General features: G+C 48.5%; 3 protein-coding genes across 3 annotated transcripts; all 3 read left to right on the top strand.

Annotated features, from left to right (window-relative positions):
• Positions 1-68: 68 nt before the first annotated feature.
• Positions 69-11,588, top strand: LOC120432522 (huntingtin). The gene is made up of 11 exons (XM_052706505.1): positions 69-344; positions 406-1,956; positions 3,983-4,922; positions 4,976-5,611; positions 5,675-5,858; positions 5,913-9,377; positions 9,433-9,583; positions 9,642-9,945; positions 10,004-10,401; positions 10,459-10,633; positions 10,690-11,588. Exons 1-11 carry the CDS (start codon positions 277-279, stop codon positions 11,440-11,442), a joined length of 8,625 nt encoding a protein of 2,874 aa, XP_052562465.1. The 5' UTR covers positions 69-276; the 3' UTR covers positions 11,443-11,588.
• A 1,660-nt stretch (positions 11,589-13,248) lies between these two features.
• LOC120432511 (uncharacterized) lies at positions 13,249-14,521 on the top strand. Its single transcript, XM_039597729.2, has 3 exons — positions 13,249-13,288; positions 13,348-13,520; positions 13,580-14,521. Exons 1-3 carry the CDS (start codon positions 13,249-13,251, stop codon positions 14,519-14,521), a joined length of 1,155 nt encoding a protein of 384 aa, XP_039453663.1.
• LOC120432483 (uncharacterized) lies at positions 14,441-17,426 on the top strand. The gene is made up of 2 exons (XM_039597700.2): positions 14,441-17,136; positions 17,197-17,426. Exons 1-2 carry the CDS (start codon positions 14,529-14,531, stop codon positions 17,265-17,267), a joined length of 2,679 nt encoding a protein of 892 aa, XP_039453634.1. The 5' UTR covers positions 14,441-14,528; the 3' UTR covers positions 17,268-17,426.
• Positions 17,427-18,301: the final 875 nt, after the last annotated feature.

Here is an 18,301-nt window from a genome sequence, read left to right on the forward strand (position 1 = left end):
TCATAACAAACAAACAAAAAAGGAATAATTCGAAAACATTCAATGATGCGTCATCATCAGCTGTCACGCCCGCCCGTCATTGAATGTTATCATTCAGATAGATACTTTCTCGTTTTGCAAGGTGTAACAGTGGCAAAACATTAGTCATTGAGGCGTTTCTATTTTCTCGGTGTGGGTTATTGTAGTTTGTGCCGCGTAGTGGCGTCACACTTGACTATTGTGGTTTGATTGTAATTGGGGGTTGTCCAGCCCCAACCGTTGAAAGTGACCATCGAAATGGACAAGTTGTCGGTGTTTAGCAGCTTGCAGAAATCGATCGATACTCTCAAGGCAACGGGATGCAGGTGAGAAAAAATTAGTTGATTAAGGGTTGGCAATTGTTAATTTCGGCATATTCCGCTTTAGTTCCAAGGAGAAAATTCACCACTTTGGGTTGATCAGCGAGTCGATCGTGTCGGTGAGGTCGGGCGTTGGAAGTGCCAACTTCCAGAACCACCTCAGTTCGGCTGTCGAATGTTTGCTGGCGTTTTGTGAGGAGTCGGACTCGGGGGTTCGGATGAGTGCGGAAGAGAACTTGAACAAGATTGTTCGATTTTGCGAGGGGAACGGAAGTATCGTTCGGGTTCAGATTGATTTGTACCACGAGATAAAAAAGAACGGTAATGAGCGATCGCTGCGAATCAGTTTGGCCCTGTTTGGCCATTACTGCGGAGCTATCAAGCAGCGAAAGGGTAAAACTTTCGCGCAGAATCTACTGCCGAGTATTTACGCGATTTCGAAACGATCCGAGACTCAGGTTCTAGAGAGTTTGAGCACCTTTTTAAAGGTGTTCACCGAACGTTTGGAATGCTACATGACCGATGGAGAAGTGCTGAAGATGACGGAAGTTTTCGTCGAGGATCTGGCAGCCGAGTGTGCCACCAAGCGACGTTGTGCCGCGCAGAACATCGATTACTTCATAGCGGGGTCACGGTGTCCGGAAATATACGCCAACAATGCGTTCAACCGATGCATCGAGATGCTGCTGAAGAACCAAGGACAGAACGCGGCTCTTGGAGTGCTAGCTTGCTTTCGAGGAATTCTGCCGCTGGTACTGAAGCACTCCAGCGTAGAAAAGTCCATCGAAACGCTCGATTTGGTACTCCACTTCTTGAAGGACGGATCTCACAGCGTAATCAACGCAGCCCTCGAGGTCATCAGTGTAATCTTCGGCAATCTACCAGCTGCGGTCAAACAAGTCCTGCTATCCCAAGACGTAGATCACCGAAAGTTCCTGCTGAAGCGCAAAACCCTTAAAAACTCCGTTTTCAAAATCAACCTCAGCGAAAGCATGCTCAGCTCTCGCAAGTCCAGCACCGACGCCCGTATGGACTCCCTGAACCCACGTCACGCCGGAATGTCCTTCCTGCAGGTCAGCTCGACCCCTACAAAGTTCACTCCCGGCGACGACAAATCGCTCGCGTCCGCGTCCGACTTCGAGCTAGACTCGTTCCGCAGCATGGAGTTCGACAACTCGTCCAACTTCAGCCCGGAAAAGGACCCGCGATCCCCGCGATCCACCCAGCCTCCGGACACGATATCGCTGAAAAGTCAAAAATCAACCGATTCCATCGGTTCCTTCATCAACACATTCCTCACCACGAGCACTAGCGCCGGCGAATCGGTTACCAAGTTCTTTCGCAAGTCGTTTGATTCGCCGGTGGCATCGGCTTCGGCGCACCTTCCGTTGGCGGACCAGCACGACGACCTGTCGCTGGAATCGCTGGCCAGCAGCCAGATCTCGATGCAGAGCAGCACGGCGGACACGATCCGGAACGAGCTGCTGCTGGAGGTGGACGACCGTACGGAAACGGTCAGCGAAACGCTCCAGGAGGCGGCAAGGGAGGACGAAGACGAGGACGTGACGGAAGCGGACGAGGTGCGGGCGGAAACGCCGACGACGGCTTCCATTGCGGGGTAAGTTTTGTACGCAGTGTACGCACTTGGTAAGGAACCGGCCATGGAAAGTTTCACCTGGGCAGCAGCGGTAGTGAAGCCAAGCCAAAGAGTGTGAAGAAAAGCCTCAAGAAATCGTTCCTTCTCCTTTGTTCTGCTGTTCGTAAAGCGCCTTTCCATTGGAACTGCGTATCGGCCACCAAACCGAAGTGCGCATCACTACTGCTGCGCAAAAAAAAAAAACTGTGGCGCCGAACAGAAATGTAGTGGTTTGTCGTTAGCGTGTACATCAGCCTGTGGCGCAACAGGCTTTGACAGGTTGCGCTCGTATTTTGATTTTTGTCTGCTTTGGGAGCGTTCTTTTATTACGTAACGCAGTAGGGGGGGAGGGGGGGGGTCGGAGGCCGTGTTACGCTCCATACAAAATTTTTAAAATTTGTATGGAAATTTTGTTACGAGGGGGGGGGGAGGGGGTCTAAAAGTCCGATTTTTCGCGTTACGTAATAAAAGAACGCTCCCTTTCACAACATAAAGTTTGAAAACACGATTCTGTATGTTTTGACAAGATCGCCCACAAAGTTTCCTTTCCACTATGGTTTTTATTTGGTTTTTGTTTACTTACGCGTTGGAATTGTTGACTCGTTTCGTTTAACAGCACTATGTAAACATTCAATGACAGTTCTCCCATGAGACTACTTGCAACGCGGCTCTACTTTGTTCTAGCTGTTTCATTTTTAAATAGAACTGAAACAGACCAGCACTATGTAAACATTCAATGACAGTTCTCCCATGAGACTACTTGCAACGCGGCTCTACTTTGTTCTAGCTGTTTCATTTTTAAATAGAACTGAAACAGACCACCCGCAACGCGGAGTTGCAGTTTTATTTTTCGAGCAGTATTCTGAAACCGAAATAAAACTGCTCGACGAGTTTGTTTCAAACGTGAGACGATTTGGAACTGGAATAGAACTCAGTTTAAAAAAATCAGATATATAGAGATATCCACGTTTACGAGCGAGCATCGTGTTCTAGTTTCATTTCCGCCAGTTCTAAAAATTTAAAAATGCTCGCAATTTGAAACAATGGAGCACTTCCATTCGAGCAGTTTTTGCCTTTTTCTACAATGTATTTCTTATGGAGTGAACTGTCAAAAAATGCTCGACTGCGGGTGCTCCATTACAAAACTTCGCGCTGCAAATAGTCTAAGGAATACATTGAAGAAAAAAGCAAAAACTGCTCGAATGGAAATGCTCCATTTCAATGGAGCACCCGCAGTCGAGCAGTTTTTGACAGTTCGCTTCATAAGAAATACATTTTAGAAAAAAGCAAAAACTGCTCGAATGGAAGTGCTTCATAAAGCACCCGCCGTCGAGCAGTTTTTCCTTTTTTTCTACAATGTATTTTTTACACCCTTACCAAAAATCATGATTTTCTGAGTTCAATGTCCCACTTTTGGGTTGAACTGAAAAAAAAATCGTATGAAAAGTGGGATATTTAACTCAGTAAATCACGATTTTTGGTAAGGGTGTACGGAGCTGTCAAAAACTGCTCAAAGGTGGGTACTCCATTGAGTACAATTTCATTGCACTGTAACATTTCACTAGCTTTTTACTTTATCTTTTTCAAACACTTGCTGAGTTCTGTCATTTAACTCTGAGATGAGAATGACAACTGTCATTTCTGCAGCGACCCCTTACAGTAGAACTTCTGCCAAAGTAGCAAAAAAATTTGCTAAAACACCAAATGAATTTCTAAATTTACGGTTCTCAGATATTTTTGACAGTCATTAGCGTAAATAAACCTGCAGAACAAAGTTTTTGCTTTTGATTTTGAAAAATATCAGCGAAATCCAATTTTCTGCTGATCATCTCTCCTTGCATAGAGTTATCTACGTGCGCATGTATTGCGTGTACGTACACGAAAAAGATTGAGGTTAAATTTTGTACCCGCCAGCAAAACAAATGGGGTGCTAGTGTGCGTGAGCCCGGGCTTAGATAACTCTATTGGGTGTCAGGGGGCTTTTGTAACCCACAACTTCCCTTTCCAGCGCCATGGAAGACATCGTCAACATCGGCGACGCGCCCGTTCCCGAGGACGACGACACCACTCCTTCGCGGGACCTATTCATCGGTACCATCCACGATCAGAACATCCTGGACTACACGGTTCGGCTGATCGCTTCGCGGTTCCTTCTGTCGGGCAACAGCTGTGGCTCCCTCATCCCGGACTCGACCGTGCGCGTATCCGTCAAGGCCATGTCGCTGCTAATCGTAGGCCAGTGCGTTCAGCTGCGACCGGAAGTGCTGCTTCTGCCGCTCGAGAAGGACATTCCCCGGGAGGAGTTTGACGTGGTGGAGATTTTGAACTTGGAGGACGCCATTGCCGAGATTAGCAGCGAAGCGATTCTAGAGGTTGATGAAGGGGCTGCGGCGGCTGGGTCTGCTGAGGTCTCCGAAGTTGAGTGTCTGCTGGAGATGAAGGAGGACCACTTTGGGGAGTGTACCAGCTCGACGTACTTTGAGTACTTTTCGCCGATGAGCATCAGCCTGGATCAGGGGCTGACCTCGCTGAAGAGTAAACTTAAGTTGGTGGAGGAGAATTTCAGTACGATGGCGATGGACAGTCAGGACAAGCTGAGCAAGGAGTTGGACGCCATATTGTCGCAGTCGGTTTGTAGTGGCGAGGTGGCGCGAAGAAATCGGAAGGAACTGCTGGTGGTGCCGAGGGTTATCACGGTGGACAGTGGAGATCGTGCTGGCAAACGGTTGGTTGGAGAAGGCGTTCAACAGATGCTGGCCGACGTGATGCTGTACTACGATCATTCTGATCAGACATTGAGGGGTCATGTGCTGCAGATTGTGGGATACTTCCTTGGAGTGGTTCTGGAAAAGCATGGTAGCCTGGAGAAGTTTTTGGAGGGTGTTGACAAGAACGCAGAGTTGGACAAATTCATCAAGCTGGATGCACTGTTGCACGTAGTTGCCAAGGTTGGTAGCATTGGTTACGCTAGAAATTATACGTCTAACTGTTTTTTTTCCAGGGACTCCTGGACGAGATACATACCGTAGTGAACCAAGCATTGACGGCATTCGATCAGATATTCGCTATATATTGTCGAACTCGACCAATTGGACCACCTCCAAAACTAGAATCAAGCGATTCCGAGTTCACCTTTAAACCAAAACCCAGTGAAAACATTTTCAACAACACAAAGTTGCCTACCATGACTCCGGAACTTCTGATCAACAAGCTCCTGCTGGTGTTCCAAAACAAATACTGGTTGGTTCAGTGCAAGGTTTGCGATGCGATCGTCAACCTTGATTTCGCATTGCTACGAGCAGTTCTCGGCACTGAATCGGCTAGAATTGTACAGGACAAGTGCCTCGATCAGCTGTTGCTACTGATCAAGGACGGTGACTTTCGGGTGCGAAATCATTCCGGTGAGCGGTTGATTGGTTGGATTGAAAATCTCGCCAAGTGTGGGCGGGGCTCGCGGTTCAATGAAGGTATCCTGGAGACCTTCGTCAAGGAGTACGTTACGGCTAGCTTTGCGGAACCCATTGACGCTAGGAGGCTAGAGAAACCCTCGGACGTGAAGTTGTTCGCAAGCCGTGCTGGACCCGTTTTCTACAAGTTGAGTAACCAGCTGCTGAACCTTGGCGATCGTAATCAGTTGGTAAGATCAATTTGGAGTGCTCATGATCACATATCAAAATGTTTTTGTTTTGTTTTGTTGCAGTTGGGTATAATCCACTTCTTGAGATTGTTCGTCACAAAATACAATCCGTTCGATTTGCTGGAAGTTTGGAACGAGTTCAATTTGCTGAACGTTCTGCTTAGCTTGATGAGTGAACACACCGGAACAGCTTTGGATCTCACCGCACAAAGTGACCTGTTGAAGATTTGTTCCTCCCTCATGATCGGTAAGATGTTTGGACACGTCTTTGTGTAAAAATCTAAACCAAAAGTGTTTCTAGTGACAATGTCATCGCGCACGATCAGCCCAGCCGACAACGAGGTGATCGACAAGTTCATATTCCACGTGCTGAAAATCTTCAACATCTACCAGCATCTGTTCACAAACGTCAAGCCGGTTGTGATCTCGCGCGAGAAGTCCGATCTGTTCATTCCCCAGAAGGATCTGCAGTTGATCAACTGCTTTGGGTATTTTGGAAACGATCACTTCTACATCAAGCTATACGGCTTGTTGAAGAATTCGTTCGAGAGCTACAAGATAACCGTGAATGGAGATGTTGGGCAGAAGTTGTTCAGTCTGTTGCGTTCGACAATCTCCAGCTTGTGGCGCTTGTTGGAGATTAAGAACATCACAACGATGACAAACGGATTTAAGTTCATCGAAGAAGTGCTGCGATATCTGATGACCTTCCTGCCGTACGAGCCGGAATGGTGTGTAAAGTGTACCAGATATCTGCTGCGGTTCCTCTTCACGTGTAATTTTGTCAATCGAACGGCGGACGTTGAGTACTTCCGGCGTTCAGCGGACAGTCTTTCACTGCACGATTCGGACGCCTGTCGGGAGTTCTTTGACCAATATTACGACTTTCACAAGTGCAAGTCGATCATTTCGACGACCGATCTGGGAAACTACATCAAACAGTTCGAGCAAATGGTGATCGCGTGTTTGAAAATCTACTCCAAGACGAGTGTGGCCGTACAAACCGCCATTTTGGAACTGCTCTGTCAACTGCTGGACTACAGCATCAACTACCAACTGCTAGACTCGAGCAACGTGTTCGTGGAGTGCGTGCTGAAGCACGTGGAACTGCTGGAAACTGGAACCATTCGGGGTTCGGAAGTCTTGATCGGAAGAATCATTAAGTTCCTGGTCCTACTTCCGCACACGAAAGAACGCTCAAGGATCGTAGACATTCCAAAGATCATCAACATCTGTGATAACATGCTGGCCAACGGGTTGATACGGGATACGGCGATCGCATCGCTGCAGGTATTGGCGCATGAAATCTTTTTCCTGAATCGAGCTGTAGACCAGACCAACCTTGGCGAGCATGCCACGCAGAAGGAGGTGATCCTTAACATGATGATCAAGTTTCCGGAGGAGGTCCGATGTTACGGAGCGGCGCCGACGATTTTGTTGGTTGAGCGATCGACGCAGTCTGGGAAGTACGAGGCGGAGATTTTGAACACACTGTTGGGGGTCATTCAGGAGGGAAAGCTGGTCATTGAAGGAGATAGAGAGCGGATGATAGTGGAACAAACGCTGGACGCGCTGGGAAAACAAGTTTTGCTGGAAAGCAATGCTATGCAGAACTTTTTGAAAATCTTTTTTGGGCTTGAGAAGAACAAAGACATTGACGAATGCCAAAAGATTTTGTATTATCAGCTAATTTTGGAGAAGGTGCTGCTGAGTACGGAGGAGTCATATCTGATGAGCCACGTCAAGCTGTTCTTCAACAAGGAGCAGTCGTTTGGGGTGGATGGCTCGGGAGAGGCTCTGCTGACAAGGACGCTGAATGACATCTTGGGCAGGTCGATCAGGAGTTCTAACGAGGTTACGACGCGACTGTTGAAAACCATGACAAAACTACGCAAGTTTCCAACCGTTAGTAAGCGGTTACTGGAGAAGATAAACTTCGATGGGTGGGATCAAGTCGTTGACCATCCGGCATTCTTTGAACTCCTGATAGGTTCCGGAGTAGACACAAAGCGGTTGATTACAATCACTAACAAAGCCTCGAAAACAGTAGGATCACAAGAGGTTGCTGCAGAATTGATACGGTTGCTTACGGAGAGTAAACCAACAAAGGATCACTGGACTTCGGACGAGATTACGCTGCTTGTTGAAAGTCATCTCGACCTTCTATTGTCGAACTTCCCCTCGTTGTTGCTTGAATACGTCCCTCTCAAAGAGTATTCCTTGCTGATTGTGCCTAATGTAGTCTCTGCTATGAAGATTGACAATTCAAATATTAAATTCTTCTCATTGCTGGAAAAATCACATCTTAAAACTTTCACTACCTGTGTAGACCATCTAACAAACCTATTACACGCTACAAACATCGTGACCGCTCGAAAATCTGCCCTAGTCCTCGACGCCAAACTAGAACAGCTGCTGAAAGCAGAACCCCTCGAATCCGAAACACTTCACCAGATCCTCCCTGGCGACCAATTCGGGCGACTCTTCGCAACATTCTCTCCCGATCGTCGCAAGCGATTCCCAAAGCTCTTCAAAACCGCCCTTCTGCTAGTACGTTTCTACCCCGCTGTGGTACCTCCCCAGGATTTGCTTCCTCGGGTTGACGTGACACAGCTCAAGCAGATCGCAACGGACGATCCGTGGTTTCTGGAGCAGATCGCCTACCACTGCACAGGACCTTCGTACACCAAGTCCAAGAACGTCGCCCGCATGCTGCTGGAGGTTAACTCCGAAAGCAAACTGATCAACCTGTTGTCTTCGGCCGATTTCAACGCACGGCTTCTCCGGGAGGTGATCGAGACCGGCTTCGATCACATGTTGCACAACTTCCGTGTTGATTGCGTGCTGTTCAACCCACATCTGAACTATTTGAAGGTTCATCCGATGTTGAAGGTTGCGTTGATCGTGCTGGTTAGGAAGCTGGACGAGATAAATGGGACTCCGGAGGAGCGATGGGACGAACGCACGTTTCTGAATTGCGCACGATCGGTGATTGGCTTTCTTGAAAGTCTGTCCCGATTGGAACATACCTGCTTAATCTACGTGGAGGCGAAATTCGTCGATCGTTTCATCAAGGACAACCTGTTGAAGTCTAACTTTTTTGAGCCACTGCTGATCTTCGCTCGCAATTGTGCTAAGCTGGTGCGGAACAAGATCGCGACAACTTGCCTACAAAACACAACCATTCTCGAACTTTACCTAAAAGGTATCGATTCCACCATACGCCAGAAGCATCTCTGGACGGAACTGAACCAGAATGACAAGTTCCGCGACGATCAGGAACTTTACGTCAACCTTAGCTTCGACGTGATCAAGCACCATCTGCGAGGATCGCCCTTTCTGGAAAGCTACCGTCCGCCGGAAATCTTCTCCGACCTGATTGCGACCCGGTACGACCAGGTCGAGGTGTACCTGCAGGCCATCTTGATCGCGCAGTACATATCCGAACGGCAGCTCGAGTGTCCCGAAGAGCAACGATCGCTGCTGGAGACGGTGCGAGCGGTAGCGATTGCGGTGCTCAAGACCGATCGGTTCTACCCGTTCGCGATGACCCCTGGTGAGGTGTTCAACTGCTACAATCTGGATGTGGACGTGGAACCGCTCCGACTGCCGGCCGTTCCGATCGACTACCTGTACGAGCTGGACACGCTGGAGGTCTACTTGAAGCGGGTGAGCATTTTTGGCTTCTCGTCGAAGCAGCAGTTTGAGGAGTTGTTTATGTCGCTGTTGGTTTTGATCAACAGGGAAGGCGACCCGGACATGATCAGTGAGTGTGATTTGCGTTGATTTTTGGGTGATTTTGTAACGGGTGTCTTTTTTAGACTACCAGGAACAGTACGAGATCAAAGGCATGTGTTTGCGGGCGATAGTTGAACTTCTACTGAGTTGCTACAAGTACCCGCGGATAGGATTCGGGGACGGCAAGTTCTACCATGTGCCTCGTAACCCTGCGATCAAGTGCAGTTCCGTTGGGTAATTTCTCTTTCAAAAACAAGTTTCAGACCTTCAACTGACACTCTTCTTTCAACAGTCTCAAAAAGCTGCACGGTATTCAGCTGTTGATTCCGCTGAACAGCGTCTTCTACCAGTCGAACCTGGAGCGCAACCTGCTGGTGACCTGTACGGACGAACTGTGCGCCGGCGGAGACAACGCGATCGGGACGCAAACCTTCGGCTGTAATCAGTTTTCGATTCAGTACTCGTGGCATGCCATGGAAGGGCTGGTCAACGAGTCGCTGGTGGCGCGGAACTTGCGGTACTTTATCGAGAGAGCTAACCTGGACGTGCTGAGTTCGGTGCAGCTGATCTACGACATCTTTGGGCAGCTCATGGAGGTTTGTGGCTGCTTGGAAGATCTTAATTATATTTGGTATTGATTGTGGTGACTTGTAGGACTTTTTCTCACTGGTACTGCCACATCTGGTAAAGTTCTGTGAAATCTGTGAGAACCGGGACCAAATCCGGCAGCTGTACACGCTGGTGCTGGCACTGCAAGAGCGGGTCCCGATGGAGGATACGTTGTCCCAGCAGCACATTATCTACCTTCTCTGCAAGATGGCCGCTCTGCTGGTTCCGTCAATGGCCGAGCTGACGCACTTGTGCACCATCATCCCGACCTACCTGAAGAGCACCCAGCTGTACATCCGGGACGCCACCCTGGCCGGACTGATCTGCCTACTGGAGTGCCTGGTCACGTCCAACACGACCATGGGCGGACTCAGCGAAGAACTGCAGCTGTTGCGGAACGTGATCGTGAACTACATCGTCAAACACGGCATTATCGATGAGAGGTTTGTGAAACGTTAGGGATGTCGGGATTGAATATTAAAAAAATGATTTCATTTAAGTTCAACGGCGTTCAGCGACGTGCACACCAAGTTGGTTTGGACCCTTAACTTCTACTTGATCGAGAACACTTCTCGGTTCGTGACGGACTGCAATCTGCTATCGAATAGTGTCATTTCGGCGAATAACATACTAAAGAGGACAACGAATCTTGAGATCTACTTGTGCATCCTGAATGTAAGTTTTTCTTTCTAGATCACGACTACCAGGTCTAACAAATGATCCCCTTCCAGGGTCTGGAACGAGTGATCCTCACCAACACCGCACCACGACCACTTCTCGAGAAAATCGAGAAGCTCGCGCTGGACCTGGTCAAGCTGGACAACGAGATGTTCTCGTTGGCCGCCCTCAAGCTTCTCGTAGCTTGCATCTACCACGGTTCTGCTGAGCAGCTCGAGGACACGGAACGCTCCAACGGAATCGTCCAGGACGAGCCCGAGATCATAATTCAGCAGATCGAGAAGATCGAAATCCTCTTCACCAAAATCCGCACGACGACCCCGCAAGGTGCGCGCATCTTCGGCGAAGTCCTCTGCCAGCTGATCCGCGACCTACTCCCACCCAACGAGATCCTCACCAAGGTCTTCAAAGAGCTTATGCTGAACCAACCGAACCCGGATATTATCGCCACCGTCACCCATCAGGTGTTCCGCTCGGCCATTGATTCCTCCTACCTGGCTCTACTCCAGGAGTGGCTGCTCTGTTCCCTCCCCAACTTTCTCTCATTCCCCCAAATCAACAAGTCCGTCTGGTGCCTAACGGTCATCTTCCTGTCCGCGTCGCTCAACCAGCATCTCCTCAAACTGTTCCCGGAGGTTCTGTCGCTGCCCTCGTACCAACAGCTGAACGAGCGCGAAATCAACAATTTCATTCTGGCGGCGCGCGATTTCTACCGCAAGTTGGAGCCACCTCAGCGCGCCAAATTCCGCGAGGTGTTTGAGCAGAGTGACTCGTTCGTGTACCAGAACTTGCTGCAGTGTCTGTGAGTATTTTAAGGCTTTTAGTGCTTTATATTGTTATTTTTTACACGCTGTAGTGTGCTATTTATTTATTATTCTGCAGAACTTTAAACGAACAGCTAATAACATGAGTGTAATCACAACTTTATAAATTCAGATGTTAATCAAGAGAAGTAGGGTTATTGGTGTTCTAAAACTACCGAATTCCTACAAAAAGGTATGTCTTATAAGTTTGTTATGGGACCATCCATAAACCACGTGGACACATTAGGGGGTTAGGGATTGTCCACGCTCCATACAAAAAATATTTGTTTTGTATGGAAATTGTCCACGAGTTGGGAAGAAGGGGAGGGGGGGATCTGAGATTTCAAAAAGGTATCCACGTAATTTATGGGAAGTCCCTGTACTGGATGCTGTAAAACCAACGGTCTCAAAAATCAAATCAAACTATCCACTTTAACGACCCCCAGGTTTTTGTTGTTTCTATTGCAAGTTTCTGCTCGAACCAAGGAGTTCGAAGGCTTTGGATTGCAAGTCCACCCGCCGCCAGCTATTTCACCGGAGCAGGCTTGGTTTGTTGTGTTGTTTGTCTTTATAGCAGGGAGACGCGACTCTCACACCTGGAATGACTTAACGGCCTAACAACAACTGAGGCCGGGACCGACGTTTTACTTCTCCATCCGATGGAAGGTTGGAGCAGATGGGAATCGAACCCACGAACACCCGCTTACAAAGCAGTTTCATGCTTTAACATTGAAAATCGGACCATTAGTTGCTGAGATATCGACACTAGAAAATGGTGGGCTGTTTGGGTGAGACTTCAAAAACTTCAATTTTCCTGTTTCTAATTCTTTAAAGGGTACATTAATATTGGCAAAAGGATGCAGTCAAAAATCAATTAAATCTTTCTGACTACAAAACCAATATTGTTTTTTTAAGTTATGATGATACCACATACTTGGGTAAGAGATGAAAAAAAAAATGGCAACGCAGTGCATGCAACTTGAAAAAACATTGAAAATAAAAGAAGTTTTGGAAATTAATCTGTTTTTTAGCAAATACTTAAAAAATAAAAAATAAACATATTTTTTGATGAATTTCAGATAACTCCGACTCCGACTCCAACTCCGGGTAATTAGAAATGTTCAGCTCCGACTCCAGCTAATAAAATTTAGCCGACTCCGGCTCCGACTCCGACTCCAGCTGTTCGAGTTTTTACGACTCCGACTCCGACTCCACTGCCCTGAATACAAACTTAATAATGTAATAAACTAGAGCATGTTATGTTTGAGCTTTTTCTGTTCAATGATTGTATATTAGAAATTCATGACCAATATTTTTCAATCTTCCAAGCTCGTTATCGTTCAAATGAAAATGAGAAATTTTTTGGAACGGGACTTTGGAATTTACAAAATTGTAAAAATGTTCTATAACATTTGGGGCCAGTGTGTTATAATAACTACAATTTAGACTGTAAGCTTGAAGTAAAAAACAGAAATCAAATGCTTGCTTGTGTTGTAGAGTTTATTGACACTGAAAAACGAAACCACTGCTTAAAACGAACTTTATCCCTTTACTACTGGTCACCCATTTGTCATAACAAAAAAAAAACCCCATCAAACCAGTTAAAGCCGGCACCGCTGAAAAGTCATTGATGCGTGTAAAAAGCACCTAACCACCATGCACTTGAACTAGTTTCAATTTGTTTTCACCCAGCAGCGCACAGACACAGCCGGTGGGGGGTGGCGTTAGAATTGCGTTTTTCACCCCACAGTCGTTGAAAACCATTCGTCAAAAGTGCACCAAGCTGGGGAAAAAACAAATCGCCGAATGATGGAAATTGAACTGAGCCTAAATGGAACGGTTTATCGGGGTGAGTTAGCGAAAAAAAAGGGATTAGAGCGATGTAGTTTAGCGATTTTTGAATTTTAGTTGATCCCTGTCAAATCTCGGTGGATACCTCGCTGAACACGTTCATCCGGGAGCATGCCAAACTCAAGGGAACGAAATTTATGTGCCTGGAAGGAGGCTGTGGATCGTGCGTTGTGAGTGTGAGCCGAGTACATCCGGTGACCCGACGTGTCGTCACCAGGTCTGTCAACTCGGTAAGATTTTGATGATCGTAGGGATAGCAGCACCAAATCAACGCTGAAACTTTTCTCAGTGTCTCCTTCCGGTGTACTCCTGCCACGGAGCGGATATTGTAACGGTCGAGGGAATCGGTAGCAAGTCCGCCGGGTATCATCCGATCCAGCGCAGGTTGGCCAGTTTTCACGGTTCCCAGTGTGGGTTTTGCTCGCCCGGAATGGTCATGAACATGTACGGTTTGCTAGAGGGTAGCGCGAACGGGGTGACCATGCGTGAGGTTGAGGATGCGCTCGACGGGAACGTGTGCCGTTGCACCGGCTACCGGCCAATTCTGGACGCGTTCAAGACCTTTGCTCGAGATGTAAACCCGGGGGTGGTTCGGGGATGTCAGGATATTGAAGATCTGGGCAAATGTCCGGTGAAAATCTGTAGCAGCGGATGTACCCCATTGGTTGAGGAGCCGAGGATGGCTTGTACGGTAGACGGCGATGGTAGGCAGTGGTTCAAGGTGTACACGATTGTCGAGGTTTTCGAGGTCTTTGGCGAGATTGGTGATCTTCCGTACATGCTGGTGGCCGGCAACACTGCTCACGGGGTGTATCGTCGCCGGGACGATCTGCAGGTTTTTGTTGACATCAGCTCTGTCGAGAAACTACATGGTCGTTGCGTTGGACACGACGCTATGACCATAGGGGCAAGTGTGACCTTGAGCGAATTCATCGGAATCATGGAAGATTCAACCGTGTGCAATCCTAGGTATCAATACCTTGAAAAAGTCGCTAAGCATGTTAAGTTAGTTGCGAATCAGTCGGTTCGGAATAGTGGAACGATCGCCGGGAACCTCATGATCAAGCATCAACATCCGGAATTTCCTTCAGACATTTTTCTTCTGCTGGAAACCGTTGGCGCTATGATCGTCATTGGTAAGTCTATGGTTAAACTGTTGACGTTTTCTATATCCGATCCTTTCAGCAACTCCCACCACCCTGATCAATGTATCTCCACTGGAGTTTCTTGACCTTGACATGACCCAAAAAGTGCTACAAACTATTACCATACCTGCGTTAGAGCCCACGCAACATCTGTTCCAATCGTTCAAAATCATGCCCGTTGCGCAAAACTCGCGAGCCTATGTGAACGCTGGCTTCCTGATCAAGTTCCGAAAAGAGCACGTGCTTGTCCCGGAACGCGTCACAATCTGCTTCGGCGGAATCAATCCCGTATTCGTCCATGCGACTGAAACCGAAAACTACCTCATCGGCAGACCACTTTTCACCAACGAGACCATCCAAAATGCCCTGCAACTACTGTCAACAGAGCTCGAACCCAACCCAAGTCTTTCGGAAGCATCCCCAATCTACTGCAAACAGCTCGCATTGTCTCTGTTCTACAAGTTTATCCTCGCCACTGCTCCCCAGCACACCATGATCGTGAACCCGCGGTTCAAGTCCGGCGGACTGATTCTGGAACGCGCGCTCTCTTCCGGCAAGCAGAGCTACGATACTTACCCTAGCAAGTGGCCCCTCACCCAGAACGTGCCGAAGATCGAGGCGCTCGCGCAGACGTCCGGCGAAGCGGAGTACATCAACGATATGCCCGACAGGCCGAACGAGCTGCATGCAGCGTTCGTGCTAGCAACGGAGGTTCAGTCGAGGATCGCGAAGATCGACGCTACGGAAGCGATGAAGGTGAAGGGGGTTGTTGGGTTTTATTCGGCGAAGAACATCCCGGGGTGCAATAACTTTATGCCGGCGGAGCTCGGCTACCCAGAGGTGGAGGAGATCTTCTGCAGTGGGGAGGTGGGATATCATGGTCAACCGGTTGGGATGGTGCTGGCGGAGTCGTTTGAGCTTGCCAATCGGGCGGCAGCTTTGGTTGATATTTGTTACGAGAGAACTTCCAGGAGACCGGTTTACCCGACTGTTATGGATATTCTGGATGGGGGAGCGTACGATCGCGTCGTTAATCAAAACTTTGATCGGCACGGAGCACTGTTCGCCGTTGCTCGCGAGGGTCCGATTAAGGTCAAGGGACGGCACGATCTGCACGGGCAGTACCACTACACCATGGAGACGCAGACCTGCTTCTGTGAACCCATTGAGGACGGCATGAATGTGTACTCCTCGACGCAGAGTCCTAACTTGATTCACGTGGCCGTTTCGCAAGCGTTAGGCGTTTCAGCGAACAGTTTGAACGTGGTCGTCCGACGAGCGGGTGGTGCGTACGGTGCCAAGTTTTCACGGTCGGCGCAGATAGCTTGTGCTTGTGCGGTGGCGGCACAACTGACGAAGCGGCCCGTTCGGATGGTGTTGAGCATGGAGACCAACATGGCGGCGATCGGCAAGCGACACGATCTGCGCAACGAGTACGAGGTGGACGTGGATGAAAATGGAAAGATCAACCGGCTGAGCAGTACCTACACACATGGGAATGGAGCGTCCCTCAACGAGCAGTTGGCCTTTTTGACGAGCGATCTGTTCAAGAACTGCTACCAAACTGATCGTTGGAACTTGGTGGGGAACAGCGCACGGACTCATGTGCCGTCCAACACGTTTTGTCGGGCTCCGGGAACGCTGGACGGAATCGCAATGATCGAGAACATCATGGAGCACATCGCCCAGGCCGTGGGCCGTGATCCGCTGGAAGTGCGACTGCTCAACATCTCCAAGGAGAACAAAATGTACACTCTTTTGCCGCAATTCCGTAAAGATGTGGACTTTGACGTTCGGCGCCAAGCCATTGACGTGTTCAACCGTCAGAACCGGTGGCGCAAGCGAGGTATCGCCATCATACCGATGGAGTACCCACTCGAGTACTTTGGCACTACGAACGCACTGGTTTCAGTGTACTACTCTGACGGAACCGTAGCAATCACCCACGGAGCCATCGAGATGGGTCAGGGAGTCAACACCAAGGTCGCCCAAGTAGCATCCCACGTCCTCGGAATCTCTCTGGATAAGATCTCCGTCAAGCCCACCGCGACTCTAACCTCCCCCAACGTGCGACCCTCCGTGCACAGCCAGGCCAGCGAGACAGCCGCCTTCGCCGTACAGAAATGCTGCGAAATCCTGCGGGAACGATTCCGCCCGCTTCGCGAACAATACCCGTCCGCGACCTGGGAACAGCTGGTGGCGCAAGCATACGCCGCCAACCTGGACCTGACCGCGACCCACCACTACCAACCGCGCCAACTCCAGGCCTATGTCGTCTGGGGTGCAGCCTGTGCTGAGCTCGAGGTAGACATCCTAACGGGGAACGTGCAAGTCTCCCGCGTGGACATTCTCGAAGACGTCGGCGAAAGCATGAGTCCCGGCATCGACATTGGCCAGGTCGAGGGTTCCTTCATCATGGGACTCGGTCACTACCTGACGGAAGCGCTCATCTACAACCCCACGAACGGGGCGCTGGTCAACAATCGCAGCTGGAACTACAAGGTGCCCGGGGCGAAGGACATTCCGGTGGACTTTCGGGTGCGGTTCCTCAAGGGAAGCTCCAACCCGAGCGGGGTGCTGCGTGCCAAGACGGCGGGAGAACCGGCCGTCAGTATGAGTCCGGTGTTGACGTATGCGCTGCGGTACGCGTTGAGATCGGCCCGGAAGGACGCGGGACTGCCGGACGAGTGGATTCCGTTGGGTGAGATTTGGATTGGCTTTAGGCTACGGAATGTAGACTGATTTTTTTTGTTTGTTTCAGGGACGGCCAACACACCGGAGAAAATATTCTTGCTTGCTGGGAACCGGACGGATCAGTACAAGCTGCACTAAAAGATCAACCTAAAGTTTTTCCTTCCTCACCTCAATGAGGAAAGGTATAGCCAAATCACTCGAAAAATGAACTTCTTTATTCAACATCGTAGACCCACCTTCATGTATACCTATCGACTTAGAATCAAATTCTGAACAAATGTCTGTGCGTGTGTATGTCTGTAAGTCCGTGCACCGAAAAACATGCACACGATTATCTCCGGACTGGCAGTACCGATTTGGACCGTAGTGGTCTCATTCGATCCGTCTTGGGGTCCCACAAGACCCTAGTTAATATTATGAAGTTTAGAAAAGTACTTCATAAGTTAGGCTAAAAAACGATTTTGACTTAAGTCCGGAAGATTGAAAAAAGGGTGGTTTTGTAAGAAATTCCGTCATGTTATACATTTTTAGAAGGGTATTAAAAAGAAGTTTGCAACGAGTCCAAAACATTGGAGATCTGACAACCCTATCAAAAGTTATAAGCACTTAAGTGTGATTTATGCAGCTTTCAGAGGCCGGATCTCAGATATTTTGATGAAAACGTTGTCCGGATCTTTCATGCGACCCATCGTTGGATGGGTAATCAAAAGACCTTTCGAATGAGTCCTAAAGATTGAAGGTCTGACAACCCTATCAAATGCTATGAACACTTAAGTGTTGTTCATAATACACATTTTTGAAGCCGAATCTCAGATATATTGATAAAATTTAGTGTTATTTATACATGTTTTTGATGCTGTGTAGTGTATTCACTTTATTTAGTAACGTTTTTGATGAAAAAAGAGTCATCTTTTGAAGTAATAATAAGTAGGTGACAATAGGTTTGTTTCCTCAGGGGTAATGTCAGTCGTCCAGGTGCAGATATAGATACAAAATAAGAACAGACCTGCTTCGGTAGAGTCACTAGTCGGCCGTTGGACTCGCAATCTAAATCCTAGAGTTGAAAGAAGATAGCTTTAAAACATGTTTGGATTATTTCACTATTCAAGCTTCAAGCGCTTAGATCCGAGAAGGAATCTTGCAATAGAGGCTGGTAGTGCTAAAACCAAGTT

This window comes from Culex pipiens, chromosome 1 (assembly GCF_016801865.2).
Source record: "Culex pipiens pallens isolate TS chromosome 1, TS_CPP_V2, whole genome shotgun sequence".
NCBI classification, from domain to species: domain Eukaryota; kingdom Metazoa; phylum Arthropoda; class Insecta; order Diptera; family Culicidae; genus Culex; species Culex pipiens.